This window comes from Fusarium mangiferae (assembly GCF_900044065.1).
Source record: "Fusarium mangiferae strain MRC7560 genome assembly, contig: FMAN_scaffold003, whole genome shotgun sequence".
NCBI lineage: Eukaryota > Fungi > Ascomycota > Sordariomycetes > Hypocreales > Nectriaceae > Fusarium > Fusarium mangiferae.
Genome location: NW_024573923.1, coordinates 3,141,041 through 3,165,836, shown reverse-complemented (window position 1 = coordinate 3,165,836; position 24,796 = coordinate 3,141,041). Strand labels below are relative to the sequence as shown.

At 49.5% G+C, this 24,796-nt stretch overlaps 8 protein-coding genes across 8 annotated transcripts; 6 read left to right on the top strand and 2 right to left on the bottom strand.

Moving 5' to 3' along the window:
* Positions 1 to 174: 174 nt before the first annotated feature.
* On the top strand, positions 175 to 905 carry FMAN_04136 (uncharacterized protein; the record flags this gene model as incomplete). The annotated part of the gene is made up of 2 exons (XM_041829189.1): positions 175 to 436; positions 502 to 905. The coding sequence occupies 2 exons, from the start codon at positions 175 to 177 to the stop codon at positions 903 to 905; spliced, it is 666 nt and encodes a 221-aa protein (XP_041679976.1).
* Positions 906 to 1,811: 906 nt separating this feature from the next.
* On the bottom strand, positions 1,812 to 4,634 carry FMAN_04137 (uncharacterized protein; the record flags this gene model as incomplete). Its single annotated transcript, XM_041829188.1, has 1 exon — positions 1,812 to 4,634. The coding sequence occupies one exon, from the start codon at positions 4,632 to 4,634 to the stop codon at positions 1,812 to 1,814; it is 2,823 nt and encodes a 940-aa protein (XP_041679975.1).
* Positions 4,635 to 11,183: 6,549 nt separating this feature from the next.
* FMAN_04138 (putative protein CGRA (conserved fungal nucleolar protein)) lies at positions 11,184 to 11,654 on the top strand (the record flags this gene model as incomplete). The annotated part of the gene is made up of 3 exons (XM_041829186.1): positions 11,184 to 11,256; positions 11,315 to 11,460; positions 11,514 to 11,654. The coding sequence occupies 3 exons, from the start codon at positions 11,184 to 11,186 to the stop codon at positions 11,652 to 11,654; spliced, it is 360 nt and encodes a 119-aa protein (XP_041679974.1).
* A 947-nt stretch (positions 11,655 to 12,601) lies between these two features.
* On the top strand, positions 12,602 to 13,731 carry FMAN_04139 (uncharacterized protein; the record flags this gene model as incomplete). The annotated part of the gene is made up of 2 exons (XM_041829185.1): positions 12,602 to 13,020; positions 13,074 to 13,731. 2 exons carry the CDS (start codon positions 12,602 to 12,604, stop codon positions 13,729 to 13,731), a joined length of 1,077 nt encoding a protein of 358 aa, XP_041679973.1.
* Positions 13,732 to 15,768: 2,037 nt separating this feature from the next.
* Positions 15,769 to 18,943, top strand: FMAN_04140 (putative membrane coat complex Retromer, subunit VPS5/SNX1, Sorting nexins, and related PX domain-containing proteins; the record flags this gene model as incomplete). The annotated part of the gene is made up of 7 exons (XM_041829184.1): positions 15,769 to 15,910; positions 15,959 to 16,215; positions 16,271 to 16,841; positions 16,895 to 17,046; positions 17,098 to 17,351; positions 17,400 to 18,243; positions 18,296 to 18,943. The coding sequence occupies 7 exons, from the start codon at positions 15,769 to 15,771 to the stop codon at positions 18,941 to 18,943; spliced, it is 2,868 nt and encodes a 955-aa protein (XP_041679972.1).
* A 1,310-nt stretch (positions 18,944 to 20,253) lies between these two features.
* FMAN_04141 (putative succinate dehydrogenase (ubiquinone) flavoprotein precursor, mitochondrial) lies at positions 20,254 to 22,525 on the top strand (the record flags this gene model as incomplete). Its single annotated transcript, XM_041829183.1, has 6 exons — positions 20,254 to 20,298; positions 20,402 to 20,456; positions 20,514 to 20,590; positions 20,646 to 20,974; positions 21,029 to 22,252; positions 22,306 to 22,525. 6 exons carry the CDS (start codon positions 20,254 to 20,256, stop codon positions 22,523 to 22,525), a joined length of 1,950 nt encoding a protein of 649 aa, XP_041679971.1.
* Positions 22,526 to 23,203: 678 nt separating this feature from the next.
* Positions 23,204 to 23,717, top strand: FMAN_04142 (uncharacterized protein; the record flags this gene model as incomplete). Its single annotated transcript, XM_041829182.1, has 3 exons — positions 23,204 to 23,328; positions 23,384 to 23,646; positions 23,695 to 23,717. 3 exons carry the CDS (start codon positions 23,204 to 23,206, stop codon positions 23,715 to 23,717), a joined length of 411 nt encoding a protein of 136 aa, XP_041679970.1.
* A 120-nt stretch (positions 23,718 to 23,837) lies between these two features.
* Positions 23,838 to 24,666, bottom strand: FMAN_04143 (uncharacterized protein; the record flags this gene model as incomplete). Its single annotated transcript, XM_041829181.1, has 3 exons — positions 23,838 to 23,994; positions 24,078 to 24,319; positions 24,376 to 24,666. 3 exons carry the CDS (start codon positions 24,664 to 24,666, stop codon positions 23,838 to 23,840), a joined length of 690 nt encoding a protein of 229 aa, XP_041679969.1.
* Positions 24,667 to 24,796: the final 130 nt, after the last annotated feature.

Below are 24,796 nucleotides of genomic sequence, written 5' to 3'. Positions count from 1 at the left end.
TTTCCTCAGAATCAAAGTGAGGATCAATCAACGACAAGACACAATTCTCCAATTGAATCAACAGCGCCTTTTCTTTCCCGAATGCGCACAGTCTGAGGTTTCTCCCTCTCTCTCTCTCACTCTCATTCTGAAACCTCACCACCAAAAACTTCCCACCGAGAATCCTCAAAAAACATGGGCTTCCTCGACTGGAACGACGGTGCCTCCGTCCTCTCAGGCAGATCTCGCCGTCACAAATCCTCTCGCTCTCACAAGAAGCGCCGTTCGCGATCCCGCTCCCGCTCTAGCTCCCGTGAGCGTGAGCGTGGTCGTGGTGGCTTCGCCGATATGGCAGACTCCTTCTTTGGCGGAGATCGCTATGGCAAGCACAATTCCTCGCGCTCTTCATTCTTTGGGCTTGGCGGTAACAACAGCCGCTCCAGCTTCTTTGGAAACAGTAATTCTACCCCTCCCAGCCTCATACCTCGGAATCCAAAGGTTGCTAACTAGCTGACTACCTAGGTCGCTCGTCTTACTACAAGCGCTCCCCACGTCAAGGCTTCGTCCAGAAGACATACAAGCAACTCAAACGTCTCCTCCGCGACCTCGTCCACTGGGCTAAGCGCCATCCATGGAAGGTTTTCTTCGTCGTTATCATGCCCCTCATCACGGGCGGAGCTCTGACTGCTCTTCTTGCCCGCTTCGGCCTCCGTATCCCACCAGCCATTGAGCGCATGCTCGGTGTCGCCTCCAAGGCTGCCACCGGCGACTCCTCCGGCCTCGTAGGCGAAGCTGTCCGCATGGCCAGCGGTTTCGGCGGCAACAGCGCTGTTCGCGTAGAGCGCGACACGCACTCCTACAGCAGTGGCGGCGGCGGTGGCGATACTTGGGGCGGTTTTGCTGATATGGCCAAGAAGTGGATGTGATGTTACTTCAGCGAGATGGAGTCTTTGCTTCGGACTTTTGACACTACCTTTTTTGACTGACGAGACGCACGCAATTGGCTTTGCTTGAGGCGTTTCAGGAACGGAACGGAACGGAATGGATGGAATGGTAAGGATTTACTTGGGAGGATTATTGTGCCCGCATCGCCATATTACTGGTGCTTTTACATAGAGACTGCAAGGCAGCATTCTTGAATACATCTCACGACTTAATGGCCCCTGACTATTTGGCTTTGTACCTGTCTGGAGAATGTGATCGCCTTCTTCCAAAACTCTACAATATCATCCTTGTCCCGAAACAGACCCAACATTCATCATGCCAGGAGGAATAGGGTTACGAGGCATACCTCACTCACGTCGTCGTAAAATTCAAGCTCAGAGTCATTTCAGCACTATGTTCATTACTAGTTCTGTGCATTTACCAGCCGCCTCCGCAAAATACCTAGTTAGATCTCATATTGACAGCGGCATAGATGCCACATTTGGGTTGTCCAACTCCCTGAGGAGTCAAAGCTACCCAAGTATCTGACTCAACCATCGGCCATGTCGACCTGGGAGTCAGGTACCTGAGGCAATGCCAGATACCAATGCTATTCATGCAATCATTAACCTCTGCGCCCCATTCCGTTCCTTAAACTAAAATACTTGGGTTTCCATCGATCCAAGGCCCGTACCAGTTCGCTTGATGCCTTGCTTCTTGACCAACAATGTTGATATGGTCATTACTCCAAGCAGTGGCCCCAAATAGAGTCGACTTGATAAGGCTGCCGAGTAAAGCTTCTCGGTTGTGGGATGCCATAAAGAATATTGTACATGCACCGTGCAATCGCAACGGCAGTCATAGAACGCCAACGCTGTAGAGTTTCTTCAAGTCGCATATCTCATTCATTACTTCGCCTCACCCTCTTTCTCCTTAGCGGGCTTCCAAAACTGCATCATTCGACCCAGTTTCTTCGTTCGGCTACTCTTTGCTTTCTTGTGATTCTCGTCATTGTCCAGTGTGACCTCCATTGAGAGCTTGCTCCGTTCACCATGCGAGCTACTGATGAGACGGCTGAGGCTGGCAAGACTTGATCGACGTCGTCCGAAAGCAGCAGAGGAAACCGAAACTGGTCGAGGTTCTCGAAGAGTGGGCTGGGATTGACGCTGGCTGGGCAGGAACATGCTTTCCCTCGTCATTGTAGAGTTGCTAGATGTCAATGATGGAATATCATAATCCACCGAAACTCGAACCTCGGGTCCAGGCTCTCCCATCAAAAGCAGAGACCGAAAGTTGTTCTCGTCGGTAACTGATGATGGAGCGGTTGAGATTCGCTGGACCTCAACAGACATAGGAGACCGAGGAGACGGGAAAGAGGACGAGTAGCTCATAGCATAAGGGCTGTTCGGAACATTGGCTGGTGCAGGAAGATGCAAGGGGCTGACTTCACCAGGTGACAGATCCTTGGTGCCTGAGAACCTTCTCAATGAAGAAGGGGTAGAATCAGTAGCCTCGGTCCGCTCAGCAGGCATGAAAGGGGATCGAAAAATCACACTTGGCATCTCCTCGGCGATAACGCTTTCGTGTAAAGATGACCTCGAGCGCTCACCCCGCACCGTAGTCGCAGATATTTGATCCTTGTCACTCAGGCTGGAGGTGGTTCGTTTCATGGCCTGGTTCGGCTGGCTTGAGCTGTGTATTGAAAGCTTGTCTTGCGAGTCACGTAAGGGATCTCTTGTAGCAGCAGCTGGAGGTGTAGCATCACTGTCAGAGTCAGTCTCTTCTTCAGAAGAGTCATCTGTTGTCCCAGATCTGGCGTTGTCGTCGTCATCCTCTTCATCTTCTTCGAAAACGTCGGCCATTGTTGAACTACTGTTGTAGCGGTGCATGCCAGCACGGCCTGGATCAAATGGAGGTAGATCGGGAGCAGATTCTGCTCGACGATGATAATGCATACCAGGACCACTAAAGCCCTTCATGCCTTGAGCACTATGGAGTCGCCGCTTACCGGCACCGCCAGCAGCTCGTTGCGCTGCCTCCCACTCTGGATTGAGAGGTAGAGGAGTGTTGAACGGGCCGAGAGCTGCGTCGAGGTCGATCATAGGATATGATGATTCATCTGCTGATCGCTTCGGTGCTTCATCTTGAGGGATGTTGGGGGACTCGGTGACTGTGAGAGTTGGTGTCGAAATTTCCAACAATTCAGGCTCTCCATACATGGCATCCTCGCCTTCGTATGGAGCGACTCTAGGGGCTGGAGGAGTTGGAGGTCGGCCGCCTTCAGATTTTGATCGCTTGCTGTGAGATTTAGGCTTTCGTGGCAATATAGCCCCAGCCCAGCCTTTCACCTTCTTCTTTTTCTTCTTACTCTTTTTGCTGCTCTTACTCTTGACGGTGGCGTTTCCAGCATTTTGGCCAACTGGATCAACTCCGTATCCAGTCACGGGCAATGCCTTTGTTAACAGATCAATTGACCCGGCGCTCTGTGGTCTCTTGCCAGGTGATGTATTTCCAGTTGATGAGTCTCGAATGAAAAATGACCAGCGCTTCCTTGTCGGACTTGGTTCAGGATCTTCCGCTTTGGGAGCCTCAGCAAAATTGAGTAATGTCGGAATCGAATTTCGACGCTTTGGTGAAGATGGCGTGTTAGCTTGATCAGGAGTACGCTCGAGGATAGCGCCTGCAGTGCTTGGCCTCGAATCTGAAATTTCGCGAGTTGATGTTTGAGATAATGGCGAAGGACTATCACGGCCGTTGTGAGATGCAGCTGAAACAATTGACGATATGCTGCCAGATACAGAGTGCCCAGGTCGCGCTGTTACTGTACTGGAAGTCTCATTAGAGACTAGGGACAAGGGTCGTGGGATAAACTCAAGCGTGTCAGAGAAGCCGACACGAGCCTTGGGTTGCTTGGGGCTCTCGCTCGGTGAAGGGACTGAAACGAGCTTCTCAGTTTCCTTTGGCGCCTCGGGTTCAGGAGCAGATTCAGGCTCAGGGACAGCCTTCTCATCTAGAGGTAGAGATGGCTGGTTACTAGGCTGGCCGAAGGTGGTAGGGCTAGTAGGTGCACTGTTTCCTCGACCAGCGGCATCAAAGGCGGGAGGCTGGAGAATTGGTAAGTCATTTGTTGAAATAGCGCCTGAAATCCCTCGTCGATGGCCTCTTCTTGGTGGTTGAAATGTCGGTGTTACGAGGCCACTCTCTGACTTGGTGGGACTAGTGCTCATGATGGCGATCGAGTTGCCCTCGCGGATTCGTCCCCCAACAAATTCACTCCCACCTCTTCGATGTCCATGGCCGCCAGGTCGCTGTGATGAAGCAATGTTTCTGGGAGAATGAGGCGAAATTGGAGGGGTCAGGAGAAAATTGTTCTCGCGGTCTGGCGAAAGTAGAGCACCAGGGTTGAAACTAAAGTCAGGCAATGCCGAACGAGACTGTCCGTCTGCATTTTCAGCAGAAAACCCAAAGCTAAAGTTGGGAGTCTCAATGGCCGACATAGGACGACGTCCGGTCGCTCGCGAGAAGGAAGAGGGCGCGGACGCCGGGGCTGGCGGTTTGGCTGGAAAGACGAATGGAGGGTTTGGCGGCGGCTCATCGAGCTGAGCCTGTGATTCAACCGAATGGGGGCCAGCAAATGAGTTCATTGAGGAAGCGAATCGATCGGAAGGGCTATCGAACGCTGGGCCGGGAGTTGGACGGGTTAGCCGCTCGGGGCCAAATGCGGTTGCCATCTTCTCCTCAGCCGCGCAGCGGCAACGAAGTGATGGACAACAATGTGTGAATTAAAGGTTCATAGGACAAGCAAGGCAACCGTTCCAGAACCGCCGGGCTCGCTTAATTATTCGGTTCGAGCAATTGTATAGCAATGGTGTTGGCGATTTCGAAGAGAGTCGCGTCTGAGGCGTCACAAGCATCGATCAGTATAGATCTTGATATTGAGATTGAGCACGCAAAAAAGGCAAGGAGTGTCGGCCTCGAGATAAAAAAATATTGCTACAAATAATGGCGAGCAAGTCGTACTGGGGCAACGGACCAGATAATACGGCAGCAACAGGCTTGGAAGTCGTCGAGATGAATCGCGGAAAATTGGCTGGACGAACAACTCGAATGGTGGATGTTAAAACTATGGTATGTAAAGAAAAGGAGTGGACGGCCAAGACCAGCGCAACTCTACAAAAACAAGAGAGCAACTGGAATCGCACCAAGAAAGAAGAGGTCGGGAGGAGGAAGAAAGAAAATCTTCGCTCGCAAAGGCGGCGTTTTCGATTTGAGGTGCGGCCGGAGAGATGAAGAAGAGAGGACGGGACGGGACGGGGGAGGGGGGGGATAAAACGCGATTTCGTGATAAAAAGGCAGGCCAGAGGGAAAGAGGTAAAGCCAAATGCACTTGTGTTCAGCCACGCCCAGCAAGCGCAAGTGTATGCAAGTGCAAGGGGTCCCCACTGCCAACTGTGATGGGGGTACGTATGGGCAGGTACCACTGTAACCAACACGACTGCGAATGGACGGCCGGAAATGGCCAGGGAGGACATGCATCTCTAGTACCTCTGCGCTTCCTTCCAACTTTGGCCAGGCCCCAGGCCCAAAGGTAGGCAGGCCCCTAGTCTTGGTAGTTCATGATCCCTAATCCCTAGTCCTTTAGTTCTTAGTCCAGGTACCTGGCTTGCTGGCGTGGTCCTGGACAATCCGCCCTGGCATCCACAGTCCACACTCGAGAGAGACACGACATGGCCAAGGGGCGCCACCTCTCTCGGGGACTCCAGCTGCCCGTGTTGGCTGCCAAGATTGGATCGAGTGGATGCCAGTGGAAGGCGGTTCATGAATCGACTCGGTGTTAGGGTGACCCGATCAAGAAGCCGAGGGAACCCAAAAGGGATTGTGTGTGATCAACTATGCTACTTTTTGGTAGCATGTGTGCAGTCTGATGCATTGTGAAAACACCTACTGTACTAAAACATGGAGAATATCTGGGCATACATGTCCAAGGGAGTCTTATCAAAAACACATATAGACAGTCCTTGCGTTTGTCGTTTGTTCTGACTTTCATTCTTCCAAGGCGGCAGCGGTAAGCACCCAGGCACCCCTTCGCTAGACCTGGGTTTCCTTCCCTTCATGAATTCTGCCTCTCCAGGGGCGGCCGGGCCTCCTCGACTCCGCTTAGTGGTGGAGCTTTTCTTTTTCGTCCACGCCAAAACCTGACCCGCACTGTGTTGTCCTTGAGACAGATTGCACCAAGTGGTCATTCTTCTTGTTATTGTCTTGACTGGACGATAATAATTTTCGGATATGCCATCTTATGCTGTCAAATATCAATTAATCTATCTCTGCTAATCATGACAATCTGACAAGAGCATAATCTTTTTATTGCGCTATAAGCCATGAACAAACCCTTCTGCTCCCGCCCAATCTTACTGAAACAGGACAGCATTACCATCATGGATACTGATCTTCATCAACTGCAGTGGTGCACTTTCATGGCGGTCACCATCTCATGACAGGCACTGTCAATATCGGTACGTGAGACTCCAAGTCCACATCTGCACTGTGGCCTCGTAGGTCGACTACAAAGTATCCCCTGGCTCCTTGTTCGTTCGCGGCACTGCGAACGCTCTCGAGGTGGTTCCTGCTGCTCTGTTGGGAGCTGCAGGCCTCTGTTATTCGTCTGCTGTTTCTGTCAGGGGCCACTTAACAACCCTGCCCATGTCATCCTCAGTGCGCGCCGTGTACCTGCACCTAAGGTGCACTTGTGCATGCAGACAAAAGCGCTGCAAGCCCACGACAGATGGAGGAAGATGCAAGGGAGCAATCTTGAGCAAGTGACATCAAGCGTTGAACCTCATTCATGTTGGAAGGACAACTCCATCGTGTGAGAGAGACTCGACTCTCTGTTGCAATTATTCCCGATGCTCCATATCGATGATCTTCAATCCTCCCATGCCCAAACTCACCAAGCGCCTTTACCAGGATGGCCTCCAGGTTTGAGAGCGGGGGAGGCGAACACCAAAGTGGAGGTCAAGGGATGAGTAACGGTTACAGCGGGCGGCACGATGTCTTGCTCAATGGCCGCGACAATCTAACGGCCTTGGCGGTTGCGCACGAAAATCAAGTATCGATGGCCTTGGCCAGGCATCATGGATAACTATCACGAAAGTCGTTTCTTCAGACATTTGCCAAACTCTGAAGAGAAGCTAGCTAGAAGTTGTTCACACCATCAAACGCTGCGAACAGGAAGAGATCCCAGTCGATTAGCGACCGGCTGAGTTACAATAAGCATTGCTACCGTTTGGTGGTCAGCGGGCAGCTGCAGGGCAGGATTCGGATGATAACCGGCTGGCCACTTTGAGAATACAATTCATAGGCCCCGAGTTAGCTTCGATCAGCAGGTATCTCTTATCGACGGCATGGCGGAACGTCTGTACCGGTCCAAGAGGTCGGTGATACATGAACGGGAAAGCTTCACGGCCAGGGGATTCGACGATTTGTCTTGAACAAAGGTTTCTGGCGCAGCCTTCGCCTAGAAATCATCGTAAGATGCATGTTTGATTTTGCATTTGTGTCGCTGTACAAAGTTTTCGGTGATTTCTCTGCAACCCATACACAGCTGTACCCTGATCTGGTGTAAGTCAGAGGCCAATCATATCCACTGAGAGACCAGGAGGCTGTTGTAGTAGGCAGCCACCAACGAACAGATCGATCTCAAGAAGGGGCGGGACCTAGATCAACGGTGCCTTCCATTGAAACACCACAACAACTAAAGTTAAGGTAGGGAGTTTAAACGACACGATAGTTTCCGCATGCAACAATTCATTACTATGCGATAGTGCCGAGCCATCCGCCGCCAACACGCCTTGTCAGAAACAAAGCAGGCTTACATATGTATATCTATCCACTCTCAACCTCACTAATTCACACCAACCGTGTAAACTATCGTACAGACGAGACATGGCTTGCATGATGAATCGGGGCTAGAACCAGTCGTCAACTGCTATGCGCCACAAGAGCCCAGAAAGATACAATACGATGCTGTATACAGTATGGCGGAGCGCATATCTGTTGTGTTGTGCTGTGTTGTGCTGTGTTGTGCTGTGTTGTGCTGTGTTGTGTTGTGTTAGGTATTTTGCATTTGAGGGTTTTATTGAGTTCTTATCCGTTGCTTTTTCCTTCTTCCCCCGTTGGTTGACCTGAGATCTGTCCAGGATGAGCTGGCAGGCCACCTGGCCCATCGGCCTGACCAGGTCAGAGATTACGAGGTCGAGAACACGACCACAACAAACCGATTCATCAGAACAATGACCCCAGGACTTATCAAGTTAGTTAGGTTGTGATCTATCAACCGGGTTGCTAGGAGCCCTTGAAGATTACGTACTGCCCTCGTCCGAGCGCTCTGGTTTACAGGCCAAAGAGTTCCGATTTTAGATCTTGACAGATGGGGTCAGTCGACTGACCCATTGTATCTCAACGGGAAAGCTGTTTGCCGAGCGTATCACCAGTTACTTGTTTTGCTATTTACGTTTTCTCATCATACTGACATCTCGGTCAGTGGGAAGCCTTGATCTTGGTTATAGTCCCAGCTTAACGCCATCCTCGCTACGCACGGGGCCAGGAACAGCCTTAATTCCTCTTGTCTATTCCCACACTGGTACCCGTCTGTACCTGAAAGTCATTCCTTGATCGAGACCTTGAAAGATGTGGCAGCTGATGACGGATGCGGTTGAGGCTGAGGCTGAGGCTGCTGCCCATCTGTGCGTGCAGGGACATTTGCACAAAAAGCACTTTGCCTTGTTCATCTGGGACGGGAGATTCACCAAGGCAACGGTACCAGACTGCATCCTGATTGGCTTTTGCTCTGATTTACTGTCTAATTAATTGCTTTTCTAAATTCACAGCACGTCAGACAAGCCGACGGGTTGATCATGGAGCTGTCTCTATCATGGATGGTTTATTTCAACAAACTCAATCCGGGTGTTGACAGTTACCGAGCTTGAAATGGCAGGCGCCCCTCCCGTGTAACAATGGCAACAATTTTGATCTCGAATTGAATTGCATTGGCAATCTATTGCTCTACGCGCTTATACACTGCTTCTCCAACAAAGGTTATGCTGGCCTGCCTGATAGTCATATTTAACGTCAGATCTACACCAATATCCGACGACACCGCCAAATCATGCACAGACTAAAATGATCGCAAGGTACTTGGCGCATCGGAAATATGGCCGAACTCGGTATAAACAAGACGGGACGGTTTTCAAAGACTCGACAACGCCTAAATTAAGCATGGCGGAACAATTTAGACAAAACACAAGTTGCATCTGTTGATCGATGGTTGTCGTGACAATTGTGTGTTGGCAAACAAAGCAATTGCATGATATCACAGCTCTACAAGCTCTACAAACCTGCATGCATACGGTGCCTGCCAAGGGTCAGTTTTGACACCTTGTAACATTGACTCCTCATGTCTCTCTTTCATCCCTCGTGTCTTGCCCAGACCTGGGGATTCATGGGCAGACACTCTCATGGAGCCAGGTCCACCAGCTAAGCCACTATACAAGGATTCTCCCTCTTTCGAGCCTTCGAATTCCCCCGTTTTGCTCCACCGTGCACTCATAACCGGCCAATTTCACGGTAGAGAAGAAAAAAGAGGCTGGCAAATCCCATCTCAGGTCAGCCTGCCACCGTTCAGCTCATCCACGAATAACCTCCCTCAGGCGCATCGCGATGAAATGAAGGCTTTCTTATATGCATAAGCAATCTCGCAAACATCTCAACGAGGAAGCTATGTAATCCCGCTCGACACGGGTGGCATTCCTATTATTATCTGCAACAGTAATAAACCAATTTGCCCAGCTAATTACGATTTCCTCTTCATTCCGTCATGAGATCCATCTCCCTGCGTTGCGGTGAAGGAGGCCTCGGACAGGACAGATTCCCAAAAATATGTACCGTGTTTTTAATGGGGTTGAGAAATACCCGAATTTAGCACGCGATGGTTCATCGTCATTTCGTGGCCTTGGCTCTGGGCCCATGATAGACAGGATGTCATTTATGTAGGATTCGGCCACGATACCGAAGGAACATGGCCTAATCTGGCTTCTAACCCGCATCAGTCGTGTCCCACTATGACATTGTAGTGTCATGGATGCTGATTACGATGAGCCCGATTAATCCTCGCGTCATTATAATTAGGTGTTCATCCATTCTCTCTCATGGCATGTTCTCAGTTGAAGCCTTATGATGAACGCTTCCTTCGAAATGTCTCTCACAAGACTCCACATTGTAATATTTCTGCCTTTCGGAAATGTCTCTGTAATCTAATGATGCATTTGCAATACTGTTAATTAATCTAATTACATAGTAAGCACCATTAGAGTGCGTACGTCAACAACATGCTTCTGGACAGTAATAGGCTCATGGTTTGGCCGAGGCCATGTCCCTTGATGCATACCCATACGGTTGGCCCCCCTTTCATACAGATGCCTGACATGAACGTAAACGGACATGCAGCTGGCAATACGAACAGTCATTCATTACCCCTGCTCCAATCACATCACTTGATCAGCATCTTGACGGTTAGCTTCCATGCATCGAAGTCAAAGCCACCTGCGAGAAACTGCAAACTAGAAATCCTTGTAAACCTTGGGTGGCTAGGGGAGGTGAGAAAACCCAAGACCACGATCTTGAGTGACAAAAATACTTGGGTGACCACAGAGTATAAGGTTTAGAAGATTTGATTGGTATTATTAGCCCTTTCCTTGAAGGTCTCGGGTCTTTTTGCTCCGCTTAGAAACTGGATCTGAGGCTTACAAGTTCACAGCTGAAAGACGTAGCCAATAGCGTAGATTCTCCCTCGACAGACAGTTAAGCAGGGACGGGATGGCACATTATTGGAAGACTCGTCAGCGCCGAAGAAAGCCAGACGGACGAACTATTGAATGGAGCAAAGAATAGCCGAACCGAGGCCAGCTCAACCTTAGATTATTATCAGGAATTCATCTGTAGGGGCCAGAAGTCTTCAGATCGTGAAACAAAAGGACCAAGCGACGTGACAAGATCGCCCCTTATCTGCCCCTGAATTAAAGTATGGGGAGGTACCTGGACCCTTGATTTGAGCCACAGTTCTGGACCAAATGTGGGGGCTCACAGCCACAGCTTTATCGTGATCCTCACCGCCTCTGAGATAGTGCCCCACTGCAACATTTTTTGACTGGCAGAAAAATTGGTGAAGCGCGCAAGATCGCTCAAACGACACGCCTCGGTATCAAAGACAGATACACAGCAACAGCATGTCTGATACGGAGAAAACAAACCTGACTCCCGCTCCTGCGGCGGAGAAGACTCTCGGCATGCGCAAGAATGGTAACATCAACCACCAGCATGGGTTGTATATGGATTCACCAAGCTAACTGTTCCGTAGGCAAGCAATGGCATGCCCCCAAAAAGGCCTTCCGACCTACCGCTGGCCTGAAGTCATATGAGAAGCGAACGCAAGAGCGAGCTCTCATGGCGCAAGTCAAGGCCAAGGAGAAGGAGATGAAGGACGAGAAGGAACAGGAGCGCCAGGTAGGCCCAGATTCTCCTCACATTTGACGAAACATGTCTAAATTAAGAAACAGCGCAAGATTGCAGCCATTAAGGAGAAGCGAGCAAAGAAGGAGGAGGCTGAGCGATACGAGAAGATGGCCGAGAAGATGCACAAGAAGCGAGTCGAGCGACTAAAGCGCAAGGAGAAGCGAAACAAGCTAATCAACTCATGATCTTGGGAAGGCTTTGGCGGTTGAAATTTGATTGGAGCACACATACATCGACAGCACTATGATTTACGATGCGGTATACCTCAGACTACAACTTGAAATGGAAAGATTAGGTTAGACAATACGGGAGCAGCACAATATACCTGGGCGTTGGAATATGCGATCAAATCTTGGCAGATCAGTTAACAAGTTCTCTGACTATCGAGTGGTTATTCGTCTTCATGTGATTAAAGATTCTATAAAAAAAAAAAAAAAAACTTATATTCATCATGAATTCATAGATCGGCTGGTTCGAGACTGAGTCGAGCTCTAGCTGAGCTTCTTTTGTTGTAGGAGAGCCAACTAAAAGCTTCAGGGGAGCGCAATGACATGAGGTCCACAGATCTAGAATTCCAAGTTGACGAAAGCAACATACGTGAATCTTCTATTAGACCCATCCTAGCCATCCATCTACTGGTTTCTTTGGGGATCTTGGTCTTAGTTAAAGACCGCCATTGTGGATATCGTGATGACTATGACACCATTCTGAGCTTGATCAACCGATGGCACATGCCATGACATTCGAGCTGTTTTCAATATTTCGAAAGGAAGACTATATACGTCTACCAGCATCTAATACTATTGAAAACGTATTCGGATACTATCCGCATCTCATGTGGAGATGTTTCGATCTTGTATGCATCTACAATTCAAGTGACATGTGAAACTGCCGGTTTGCAGGGGTCCACTAAACCACAGCCGAAGTTGACCATTCGACGATCGCCTGATGCAACCACGCAACAAACCTGGAATTCTACTGCTCCAAGCCCTCTTTTGGGTAACCCACCCATTCATGCGTCACAGGGTCCAGGCATAGAGTTTTTCTCCCGACCTACAGTACGGTCACTATAGCTGCAGGCAGGACGAATCGGGATCAGCCACACTACCAACGGGGAAATACCGCTCACGCCATGGCCTCAGCAGGCTTTACGGGTCCCCGAGACTCTACAAACTCGGTCTCCAGTGTTCGTTCCAGCAGCCGACATCAGTTGAAACGTTCCATCACCGAGCTCGCGTCGCCCGTGAAGCTCGGCCGTCGAGAGAAGAAAGAACGCGATCGATATAATGAGGACCGCGCTGTGCATCCGCACCACATCTCAATCTCACATCCCGTATCTGCGAACCCACAATATCAAGGCAGAGCATCAATAGACATCATGACACGCTCGGAAGGCGTCACGCCGTACATGAGCCCCGATCAGAGTCGGAGGCCAAGCTTGATGCTTTCGCGAGAGGAGGAGAACAGAGCTCTTATCGTCCTTGCTCCGCCGGAACCCAAGAACAAGGAGAAGATATTGGAAGATCAGGCTAAAACGTCCTCTCAGGTCGAGTAAGATGCTGCAAATATCCTTTTCTGGTGCTACATAGCTGATGCATTCATAGGGGCCTGAAGCAATCCCTGGTCGAGCTTGGATCTTTCTCTACGTCCACAGCCCGGCGACTTGACGAGACATACTATGCGGTTCTTGAGAAGATGAGTACGCTCCAGTCGACTGTTTCCGCCTTGAAAGAGTTGGCGGAGGAGTCTCAGAACATCCATCGAAATTTTGAGAAGGACGCTTGTGAAATTGAAAACGATATCACATCGCAGATTGCAGCAATGGGCCAGTTCAAGGAGCACCAGGAGAACATCGAATCACTCACGACCCGTGTCCAAGATGGCCGCGCAAGAATCCGCGCTCTCAGTGATCGAGTCGATATTGTCCGAGAGCAAGTTGAGCTCTGGGAGCGTCTAGACAAGGAGTCCCAGGACAAGACACGGTTGAGGCTGAGAGCTATCATCATATGCATCACGGTTGTGTTCCTTGCAGTGGTGGTTCTGTTCTTCGGTGCTCAGTATGTCTCAAGACATAGTTCACTCTCGGGTAGTGATAACTCGAGCACATCTCGTGTTGCAGAGTCTATCGTCCAGTCGCATAAGGGAGCGGCACATCCATCATTATCTCTCCGAAGACCTGAGAAGAGTGGTGTTCCATATTCGAAGAGGAAGCAGGTGCATACGCATGCAGAGGAGGAGCTTCGTGTTTTCGACGAACTGTGAAATTGTCGGTTCTCGTTTTAATTGCTTTCATTCGATACCCATCATAGCGCGCACATCGCATAACTCATTTATTCCCTTTGTACTGGCAGGATTTTAATAGATAGTTGATTCACATCGAGATTGTTCTTCAATAAAGCACTACCTCAATATCGATGTATCCTTTGGTTTGTAGATAAAGCCAATTGGTGTCGATCAACTTACCCTACATCAATCGCAAGAAATCTTTCAAAGAGTATCGACTCAATGCACAGTAACCAACACCGGAGTCAGTTCTGCACGCGGCTATTGCAAGCATCATAGATAATGGTGGCATGCGATCATTGATACGTAGATGAGGCATCTGGCATGTTTGCATTGCTCAAACTACCGACAATCTCACGTTTCCTCACTCACTGAATGCCTATAGGCATGTCAAGCCTGACATTTGTGTCGCTGACTCTCATTCCACAGATTATTGATAATTTGTGATGCTAAGATATCTACCTAGCTCTCTCATTAGGAACATCTCCGTTTTCCCTGTTCAAGCCAACAACTCCTGCGCCGAGCCGCTTCCGGCGCCACACTTCGGAGCCTCCGTGTCACTTCCCCACCGCCGAGCCGTGCGTGTCCCGGAGTCAGTCCCCCAATGGTTTGGTACAGCTCTGCTTTGACCCAAATTGCCAAGGATTAGAGAATCGAATCGGTTGACAAAGGCCGAACGTTCTCCGTGAAACTGTGCTGATGAGCCCAGAACCTAGACAGAGCGTTTTGAGCTTCTTTGTGACTTTATTTACTGAAGGCAGGGCTACCCGATGCCATCGAAATTGACAGGGAGACCAAATATTAAGAGCCTCCCAGGGCTGTGACATATCGTAAATAATGTCCAGAACGTTCCCATTTAGCAACTCATGTAAGGAGCTGGCCAATAAAGCACAGACTCGGCATTGCGTAACTCATCGTGGCGGGGCAAAAGAATCTCCCTCTGATTCCCCATTCTGGTACCCATTTCGATGATTGGCTTACTCGTAAGAAATGCCCAATCCCTTATTATTTCACGGCGTAATCCCGTGCTTGGTCCAAGTTCTCTGCAGCCACAATGTCAACGCAGATGGAGTGGATATCACCGTGGCCAGCGTGGCTTATATTCACCAAGGTCGAAATGAGACTGATATTCGGATCAACAAACAGGATCGGCTGCCTGTTTTGGATGCCGAACGGGCTGATCAAACGAGATGAGTCGTCGTCACTGTAGTGCTGACAGTTTTTGGCAGCGGATAAGTAGTCCAAACACCGTGAGTCTATGAAGCTAGAGAACTCCTTACAACAAAGACCTGTTGGGAGTTGCTTGGCATCAGTCTATAGATTGTATGAAAGCCCCCTCCGTATTGATAATAACTCATCACTAAAATGTCTGTTCAGCCTTACATTAGGCGCCCAGGACCATTGACTATACCAGAAACTCAATAGCCGTTACATTAGTCTGATATCCAAAAAGTTTGACTGTCATGCCGGGCTTCCATAACACGGCAAAAAGGACCCGAAAAAGCAGGGTTGTGAGAGTCTGGGCGAGTGGCTTGGTACTTGGCGACACACGTCATGGCCCTCGCTTTGGCGCTTATTACACGCAAGTGCACAGCGTGAGGAGTACCTTAAAAAGGTTGAGGTCTATAATGCAAAGGAAGAAAAGCTTCATCATTTGAGGTTCTGTTCCTTTGGCCGTTCTGTTCGTGATACCCTGAAGCAGACGCTGATGTGAGTCCCTATCAACAGCCGACAACATTACGTAGCTGCGCCCCATAAGGCACTTATTAGCGTACTAACGATGGAAGCTTACTGCAGCTTTGCCCCGCCAAACGAAAGCAGACCAAACCAACAATATTCCGGACGTTCTTCTGACGCAAATCTACCTACCCCAACTTCGCCGAGTCTTCTACATACATCGATATCAATTTACAACGGACATTGATAGCGGCCTGCCTTCTGAACGTGAAATACCTTCCCCCCCCCCTACAAGACACACACAGAAAGCTCTCTATAATCGATTGTTGCGCAAGAGACATGGCTGCTGAGGCCAGAGATACGCCCGCAGTTGTTGAGGATGCTTCCGCGAATCCTCCATCTACCGTTGACCTCCCAGTGCGATCAAAGCAAGATGCTACGCCGCCGCCAGGCCAGGCGTTAACCGGCAAGCAAGAACACTGTAAGTGTTGCAATGCGCAGTAATTTGCGATTAAATGCGGGTTACTAGATGCTGATATATGCCTTTACGCATTAGACCTCAAGAGAGAGCTTATTTCGGAGCAGGTAAAGTGGGAAATAAACGAACTCAATTCTACCACCGCCCTCCAGCGTTTTGGCGCGCCATTTCGATCCGATCAGGGTGAAGTCCCTCCTGAAGAATCCGAACTGCCCATTCTGCGTTACATCTTCGTCCATCATGTTCGCGACTTTCCCTTCCTTGATAAGGCGCGCGAGAAGGAGTTCTGGCAGGACAAGCTTCAAGTGGTGAGTAATGATGATGCGATTTGTTCATGGTCGACCTGACGCTAACGAACTACAGTTCCTCGAGTCGTTCGCAGGAAAGCAGATTTCATCGTCGGAGGATCGCCTAGAGGAGACGAAGCGAAGAAAACTAGCCATCAAGGCCAGGAAACTCGTTGAGCTTATGATGGTCTCTGGAATTGGGACATCGTCAGGATTCGAGGAGCGCATTCGGTTTTCAGAGATTGAGATTGTTGACAGCAATGCTATCGACACTGGTGTTATGCATACCCTGCCCGAGGGCAACTACATTAATGGCTGGGATGTCAATGTTGCAGGCGTGCGAGTCACACAGGTCAAGCATACGATCCGAAAGCACAAACACGCAGAATTCATTCTGCGTATCAAGAAGAAGGGAGAATTGGAGCACTATGTTGGTCGAAGATATAGCGACTTTGCCAAACTTCACAGCCGATTGCGACAAGAGCTTCCTGGTCGAGTCGTACCAGAGATGCCCAAGAAGAACAAGTCAGATACTACAACAACGATCGCCTTTACATCCATGTTTAGCAACGGAAACGAATCAGATGCTTCCTCCATTTCTTCAGTTTCGACAAGACCTAATGGCTATTCATCTATGTTGACGCCTGGTGCGACCCACCCCATTTCTGTTGGATTTCTTACTTATGCTAACTTTACGAAGGTCACCGTAGGGCTGGGTCTGCGGCATCATTCAGATCGAATCGATCCAAGGGGCTTAATTCCCCTAAAGTTCCATCTCCTCGTGTGTCAACTGAGGGAGGAAGACTTAGCCCTGCCGTCCGCCAGGATTCGGATAAGTCAGATAAATCAGAGGTATGGGTGATACAATATACGACTTCCACAGTCACCTAACAAGATAATTAGACTGTTGTTCTTTGGCGTGAAAACCAAAGAATTTCACTTAGGGCGTTCTTGCGATCTGTACTCCACAACCCCCAATTTGCTAATACCAAGGCTATGCAAGACTTTCTTAGTGGCGAGCCCATTACCCCCACAGACGAAGATGTTGAAGATATTCTTCGAAGGAAAGAGGTGGATGAGAAGCGCATAGAAGAGCAAAAGCAATTCTATGAAATCGCGAGGAAACGAGCCGCCGAGCTTGATGAGTACATGGAACAGTGAGTGTTGAATCACACCGGCCATAAGCCTGAGCTGACATCTTCCAGGTTCCGTCGCGATATAGTAGAACACAACGGACTTACCATGCTCTTCAAAGAGATCAAGGAAAAAGAGACGATCCAGGATCTTAGTATCCAATATCGAAAGTTTGCCGAGTGGCTTCGTATCGAGATTGCTGCCGTCATTTACCACCTCTTCCTGGCTGAGGACAACTCCCCTGAGCTCTTTGCTCAGGCGAGACGCATTCACTCTCTCATCCCATACTCGGTTATCAAGAACGTTATCCGAATTGCAAACCCCGCGGCAGTCATGTCTGGTGTCTTGGACATCTTCCTAGCTCAACCATTTGGTACACGGTCATTGATGCAGAGAATTTTCTCACTTACGCTTAACGATGGTATTAAGAGCTTTCAAAAGTCGATCGATATCCTCGCTAGCAAGATTGACGATCCTGTCTTCTCGGACAAACTCTACAAGTACACACATGCCGAAGAACACATCAAGGTCGCCATTCGTGAAGAGGCTGAGGCAGATGATGTGGACTTGATCGTGGCGATTATGAGATCTGATCTCATTGAACCAGGGCTTACAGGAGAGCAAATCCAGAGGCTCTACAATGCATATGTCGCTTTCAACAACGCGGTGGAGAATATTGACGAGGAGCTGCGCCAGGGCGCTCAACTGTTTTCGTACATGAAGCAGTACCTGAAGCTGTGCACAAGGCAGAGGGACAAGGAGATGATGCTCCAGTTGATCGAGGAGCCGGTGACCCTCCAGCTATTCCGAGACCTCTTTACCATCTTCTACGAGCCTCTCGTACGAGTCTACAAGTCGGCAAACGTGTACAATAGTGTTACTGACTTCGCTGTCTTTATCGACGACATGATCCAGGTGAGAGAAGCAGCTACCCCCGATTGGAAACTGCATGCTAACATATGTATAGGTCGTGGACAAGTGCAGAGAGCAAGACGCATCGGCTGATCCAAACCAGACTGTTCAGGCTTTTATTGATCTTTGCCAACGACATGAGCACAACTTTTACAAGTTTGTCCACGAAGTGCATACTCACGATAACGGCCTCTTCACACAGCTTATGGGCTGGATCGAAGGTATCCTCGAGTTCTTACGAAAGGGCCCTAAGAACGGGACCCTTAATGTCAACGCCTTGTTCGAGGGCGGTGTCAGCGCTGGAATTCTGGATAAAGACAAGGCAATTGCAGAGATCAACTCTCTTATTGCATGGCAAGAGGCCCGAAAGAAGTGGCACAATGATAAAACGAGACAGAAGATGGCAGCCGAGGGCCATGCAGGAAGTGACATGATGCCAACGGCGATGGCTTTCAACTCATCAGACTTTGGATTAGACAGCGAAGACCTCGAGGATATGGCTTATGATGATGGCTCAGAAGATGAGGCAGAGGCAGAAGCAGAAGATGAGTTGGACCCCATCGAGGCTGAGAGGCGACGCAGAGCTAAGCGACAGGATCGCTTGCGACGAAGCGCTGGAGAGCCCGTTAAGCCTCCCGTGGGAGAAGTTCACAAGCTGACCGACAATTTCCTGGTCATGCTTCGTGAGGTATTATCGAATTAGATTTAGTAAGATATCCTTGTTGCGGTTGCATACGACTTAGGAGAAAGAGACGGAGTTGGCTGTGCTGATTCTGGCAGTATAAACGTACAGAGCGCCATGATTATAAAGTCAGGGAATGGTGGAGAATGGTAGAGCCAGTAGACGTCAAAATTCTATCTTTAATAATCTTGTTGAGTCTCCTGGTGTTTAAATGTGATGTGTCTCATATTTTATTGTGGCCTGAGAGGTCCAAGACCAAGGAGTCGAAAACGAAGGTGTGATTGGGAATGCTTTTATATGTATATCACAAGTTCTAAGGTTTCCATAATAATGCTTAGGTCAAGCGTAGTCTTTATTGTTTGAGCCCATCACAGGAGAAAGAGGACTCTTTTCACATTCTACTTGAACCCTGTCCCCGGGGAGCAAGAAAATATAGACCTTGATAGACGGTGTCAGGATACCCTTTGCTGGGTTTATTTTGAGTCTATACTAAACTTATGCTAAGTTACATAAGTCTTTTTATCACTTAGGATCAAGGCACTGGGTTTTCTTTCCTCCCTTTGCCTGTGAGTTATTAAGGCTGTACGGAGTAGACTACAGTACGAAAACCGGACTTTGATGACCGGCCCCGAAAATTGGTTCCGGGCCGGGTCGTGTTGTTGTGACTGACAGCAGCTGGAGGTGGAGCCGTCAGCACATGCCGTTGGTATCGGAATAGGCGGGGGAAACGGGGAGCCGAAGGGCAAAATGTACATCCGCGGACACGTGATGAGATCCAATTGTCTTGAACGTCATGGATTTGTTAGACTCGCAAAGGCGAATCTTCCCGATCCATTGGGCTTTGATGTCGGACGAAGATCGAAGGAGGACAATAATGGATGTAGTATCATGAAAAACTGTTGAAAATTAAAAAACCAGTTGGCTTCGACAACGACGCACCTCGGACTCAAGGAGCTCTATCATTTGACTGCACAGTGAGCCCAGCACAGGTCATTGACTTCCGAGTCCCTATATCTTCAGTGGCCTACAGCGTCCACGCCCAGCAGGCGGCGAATAGTCGGTGCTAATAAGCCAACGCTGATTGGTTGGATCAACCGAGGAGCCGAGAGAATCCGTCCGATCGAGGCTCGCGAAGGACGAGAGACCCAAAAAAACATCAAGGGGAATTGTCGATTGGTTGGACAGTCAATTCAATCCATTCTCTCTCTCCTCCAAAACCACATCTAACAAAAGTCCTGCTCCTCCGCCACCCGAAGATATCGTCAAATACCACCCTTTCGATTCTCCCCGCGGATGCAGTTTGGTCTTGGTCATAGTGACTTTAGTTGATGATGGCTTCTTCTATGGCAATGAGGAGATTGGCCGTCGGCCCTGCTGTGAGTAGTCCCTGGTCTGGCCTCTGCGATGGCATCATGAAACCGATTGTCCACCGCAGGAGCTTCGTCAGCTCATCAATGCGCTTTGCTAACCTCTTGATAGTTCACGCGGGCTGCTAGGTTCCCTTCTCGAGCTTTCTCCACCACTCGACCTGTTGGTACGCTTTTCTCCGAATGCTATGCGCAGCTTTAAAATACTGACGAGCTGTCCACAGCCCGAGTTATCACAGGCAATGGTCCTCTACGAGCCAAGGAGGCCTCTCCTTTCGTGAGCAACAAATACGCCGTCATCGTACGTCTACCCGATCATCCGCGAATCACAGATCTCGTCAATTGACACTTTTTAGGACCACGAGTATGATGCTCTCGTCGTTGGTGCTGGTGGTGCCGGTCTGCGAGCTGCTTTCGGTCTCGCCGAGGCTGGCTTCAACACTGCCTGTATCTCCAAGCTTTTCCCTACTCGATCTCACACCGTCGCCGCCCAGGGTGGTATCAACGCTGCCCTAGGTAACATGCACGAGGATGACTGGCGATGGCACATGTACGATACCGTCAAGGGTTCCGACTGGCTGGGTGACCAGGATGCTATTCACTACATGACCCGAGAGGCCCCCGCTTCCATTATCGAGCTTGAGAACTACGGCTGCCCCTTCTCGCGAACTGACGATGGCAAGATGTGAGTCTGGACTTTGAAATCCGCCCACACAACGGCTACTGACAATTCCATCAGTTACCAGCGAGCTTTCGGTGGCCAATCCAAGGAGTACGGAAAGGGTGGACAGGCTTACCGATGCTGCGCTGCTGCTGACCGAACCGGCCACGCCCTTCTTCACACGCTCTACGGACAGTCCCTCCGACACAAGACCAACTACTTCATCGAGTACTTCGCCCTCGACCTGATTATGCAGGATGGTGAGTGCCGCGGTGTCCTCGCCTACAACCAGGAGGATGGCACCCTGCACCGATTCCTTGCCAACCACACTGTTCTCGCTACTGGTGGTTACGGACGAGCCTACTTCTCTTGCACATCTGCCCACACCTGTACTGGTGACGGCATGGCCATGGTTGCCCGTGCCGGTCTCCCCAACCAGGATCTCGAGTTCGTCCAGTTCCATCCTACCGGTATCTACGGAGCTGGTTGCCTGATTACTGAGGGTTCTCGTGGTGAGGGTGGTTACCTCCTCAACTCCGAGGGTGAGCGATTCATGGAACGATATGCTCCTACCGCTAAGGATCTTGCTTCTCGTGATGTCGTTTCTCGATCCATGACCTTGGAGATCCGTGAGGGACGTGGTGTTGGTGCTGAGAAGGATCACATCTACCTCCAACTCAGCCATCTCCCCGCTGAGATCCTTGCTGAGCGTCTGCCCGGTATCTCTGAGACCGCCGGTATCTTCGCTGGTGTTGATGTCCGCAAGCAGCCCATTCCCGTTCTTCCTACCGTCCACTACAACATGGGTGGTATTCCTACACGATACACTGGTGAGGTTCTTACCGTTGACGAGAAGGGTGAGGACAAGGTTGTCCCTGGTCTGTACGCTTGCGGTGAGGCCGCTTGTGTGTCTGTCCACGGTGCTAACCGCCTGGGTGCCAACTCTCTTCTCGATCTTGTTGTCTTCGGCCGTGCCGTTTCGCACACCATTCGTGACAAGTTCAACCCCGGTGACGCCCTGAAGCCCGTTGCCGCTGATGCCGCTTCCGACCACATCGAGGTCCTCGACAAGGTCCGAACTGCTGATGGTCCCAAGAGCACCGCTGAGATCCGACTTGCCATGCAGAAGGCTATGCAGACTGATGTCAGCGTTTTCCGAACCCAGGAGAGTTTGGATGAGGGTGTTCGCAAGATGACGGAGATTGATGCCATGTACAGCCAGGTTGGCATGAAGGATCGCAGCATGATCTGGAACTCTGATCTCGTCGAGACCCTTGAGCTCCGCAACTTGCTCACCTGCGCGTAAGTTTTGACTCTTTCATGACACACTCAAGTAATACTGACACTTTATACAGCATCCAAACTGCCACCTCTGCCGCCAACCGAAAGGAGTCTCGTGGTGCTCACGCCCGCGAGGATTTCCCTGAGCGAGATGACGAGAACTGGATGAAGCACACTCTTTCTTTCCAGAAGGAGCCCCACGGCAAGGTCGACCTGTCATACCGAAAGGTCATCGCCAACACCCTGGACGAGGCCGAGTGCAAGCCCGTGCCACCCTTCAAGCGTGTGTACTAAGCGATTGCGAAGGAAGTACTTGGGAAGGAGTTTTTGTTAGCTTGTTGGGAAACTTGGCATGCATGATTCTACGCAGGACAGCGTCTCCTTTGTGACAAGATGTGCGGTATATATATCCTTTGGGAAGAGGAGGCGGACATGATAAGCAGCGAGAGAATGGTCTCTGTTGGGTCTTAGGATGAAGACTTGGCAAGGGACGTGTATTTGTCGACATTTTGTAGTTCAAAAGAAGTTAAGAGACTTAAAAAGAAGATTTATTATGTACCTTGTGTCACTGTGTCTACAGCCCATCGTTTTTCTTGGTAAGTTTGAAACATTCGTTCAAGAGCATAGGTAATTTTGGTTCTCTCTTAACCCATGTTTATCATTAGACCCGCCAAATGTTGATCTAATTCTTGGAGGCTACAAGTTGGACCCAATTTTGAATTTCTTAGGGGCACCGCACCCAATTCAATGATCGATGGGCAGAATAGTGCGTTCACGTATTTGATGGAGTTGTGTCTGCGGTGACTAGGCATATGCCATTGTTCCCTCCGTCCAACGCTGAGGTGTTTCTGTTGTTCAGGAGGAGTGTAGTCCAGAACAAAGAGTCTCAATACAATCCTGACATACAAAAGGCAACGTTCATTGAATTTACTAATTACAGTGAATTGTTGCAATGGTCATCTCTATTATAAAATGGCACATTCTTTCGTCGCCGTAGTCTCAAACCTGCAGCCCATCTCAACTTCTTACGCACTAGACTTCGCATCTCAGCAGCCAAACCCAAGTCTCGTACTAAGCTCGTCACCACTTCCCTCCAGGTACGCAGTAGGATCTCATAAACATTACGTGACTACAAATATTACCTCTCACTAGGCCTTCCCCATCCAACATGTGCCGTCAAGTCATCCGCGTTGCCTCGTGCTGGCTCTGTAACTCCAGACTCGAACCCTTTGGCCGATTCTTCCCTTGCGGCAATGTGATCACTGCAGGGAAAAATGGCTGCGACATTATGGATCTAGAGGAAAACGTCGGCCCTGGGGATTTGCTGTGTCATATGTGCCTTAGGATCACTGATGGGGAAAACAAGCTCAACGAGAAACAGAAACTACCTGGGTCCCCCAAGATGGCTGGAAGATGTGAGTTGGAAGTGATCGGTTAGAAAATGGACATTGAACGCTGCTGAGACTGGAAACTAGGAACAGGATAAAAAGGATGTAGTGGTGGCAGGGGTATATGCTATGCTTGTGTCTTATGGTGGGTGTTATATCTCTAAATGGTAAAATGCGTGGGAAACGAAACGCAACTTGCTAGCTGTCAACCAGCACGACTATCTGTTTGAGACAGAATCTTGGCTAAATAACAATCCTTCTTCTTCATCTCTGGGTATATCCTCCTCATTCCTCGCATAGTCGCTTCGTGATGTGGATGGCTTTGCTTGTGTTCTCTCGTAGTAAGCCACGAAAACTAGAATCATTTGAACGAGACTAAGGCAATAATTGTAAGTCAGAAAAATGAAACTATGATGTTTTCTTGCTCCCCGAGGTCATAGTAGTAGTATTAGACTTACGCTTTGGTGATGCCGAAACATCCAAGGGCTCGTCTCCCAAGATGTGACTCGTCTGTGCTTGGGGCCGAGCCGGAAACTGCGCGATCCGGAGGACCGAAATAGCCACAGAGGAGTGACAGGATTGCAAAGAAAACGGCTAATGGAAGTTCGATGCAGATTCGTGTGGAGGGGCTAAAACTGTGGTATCTTCTGGTCCAGAGATGGATAGAGTCCGCAAAGTTCCATATCAGAGCAAGGGTAGTCTAAGTTGCTTCCTCGTTAGTAGGTGGGAGAGCCATGATAATAGATAGGTACGTACGAAAAACCCAAAGAAAATGATAGAGGTTGTTCCATCAATAGAACTAGAGGCCAATAAAGAAACAATGATAAGAAGAAGAGCGTCAACACAGATGGAGAAGAGACGAAGGTTGAGTCTGGCCTTCAATATATGGTCTTTGGCTGGGAGAGATGATGTATCGTGAGCTGACAACGGCTGTACCTCCTGAGACCGGTCTAAAGGTTGATCTTGTGTTGGTGTTGAGGCTTGTTTAGGAGTAGAATCGAAGTCGTCACGATACTGTGGTCCAGCCGTTGTAAGTGGAATAGCCATCCTGCAGGTACGACTTCACTCGATCAACAGAGGTCCAATGCCAAGATATGGAAAGAAGAAGATTGATGCGAGCAGACGAGATTACATAAGAGCAGAGCCGTCATCTTTTAATGCTTACCGCTCGAAACAT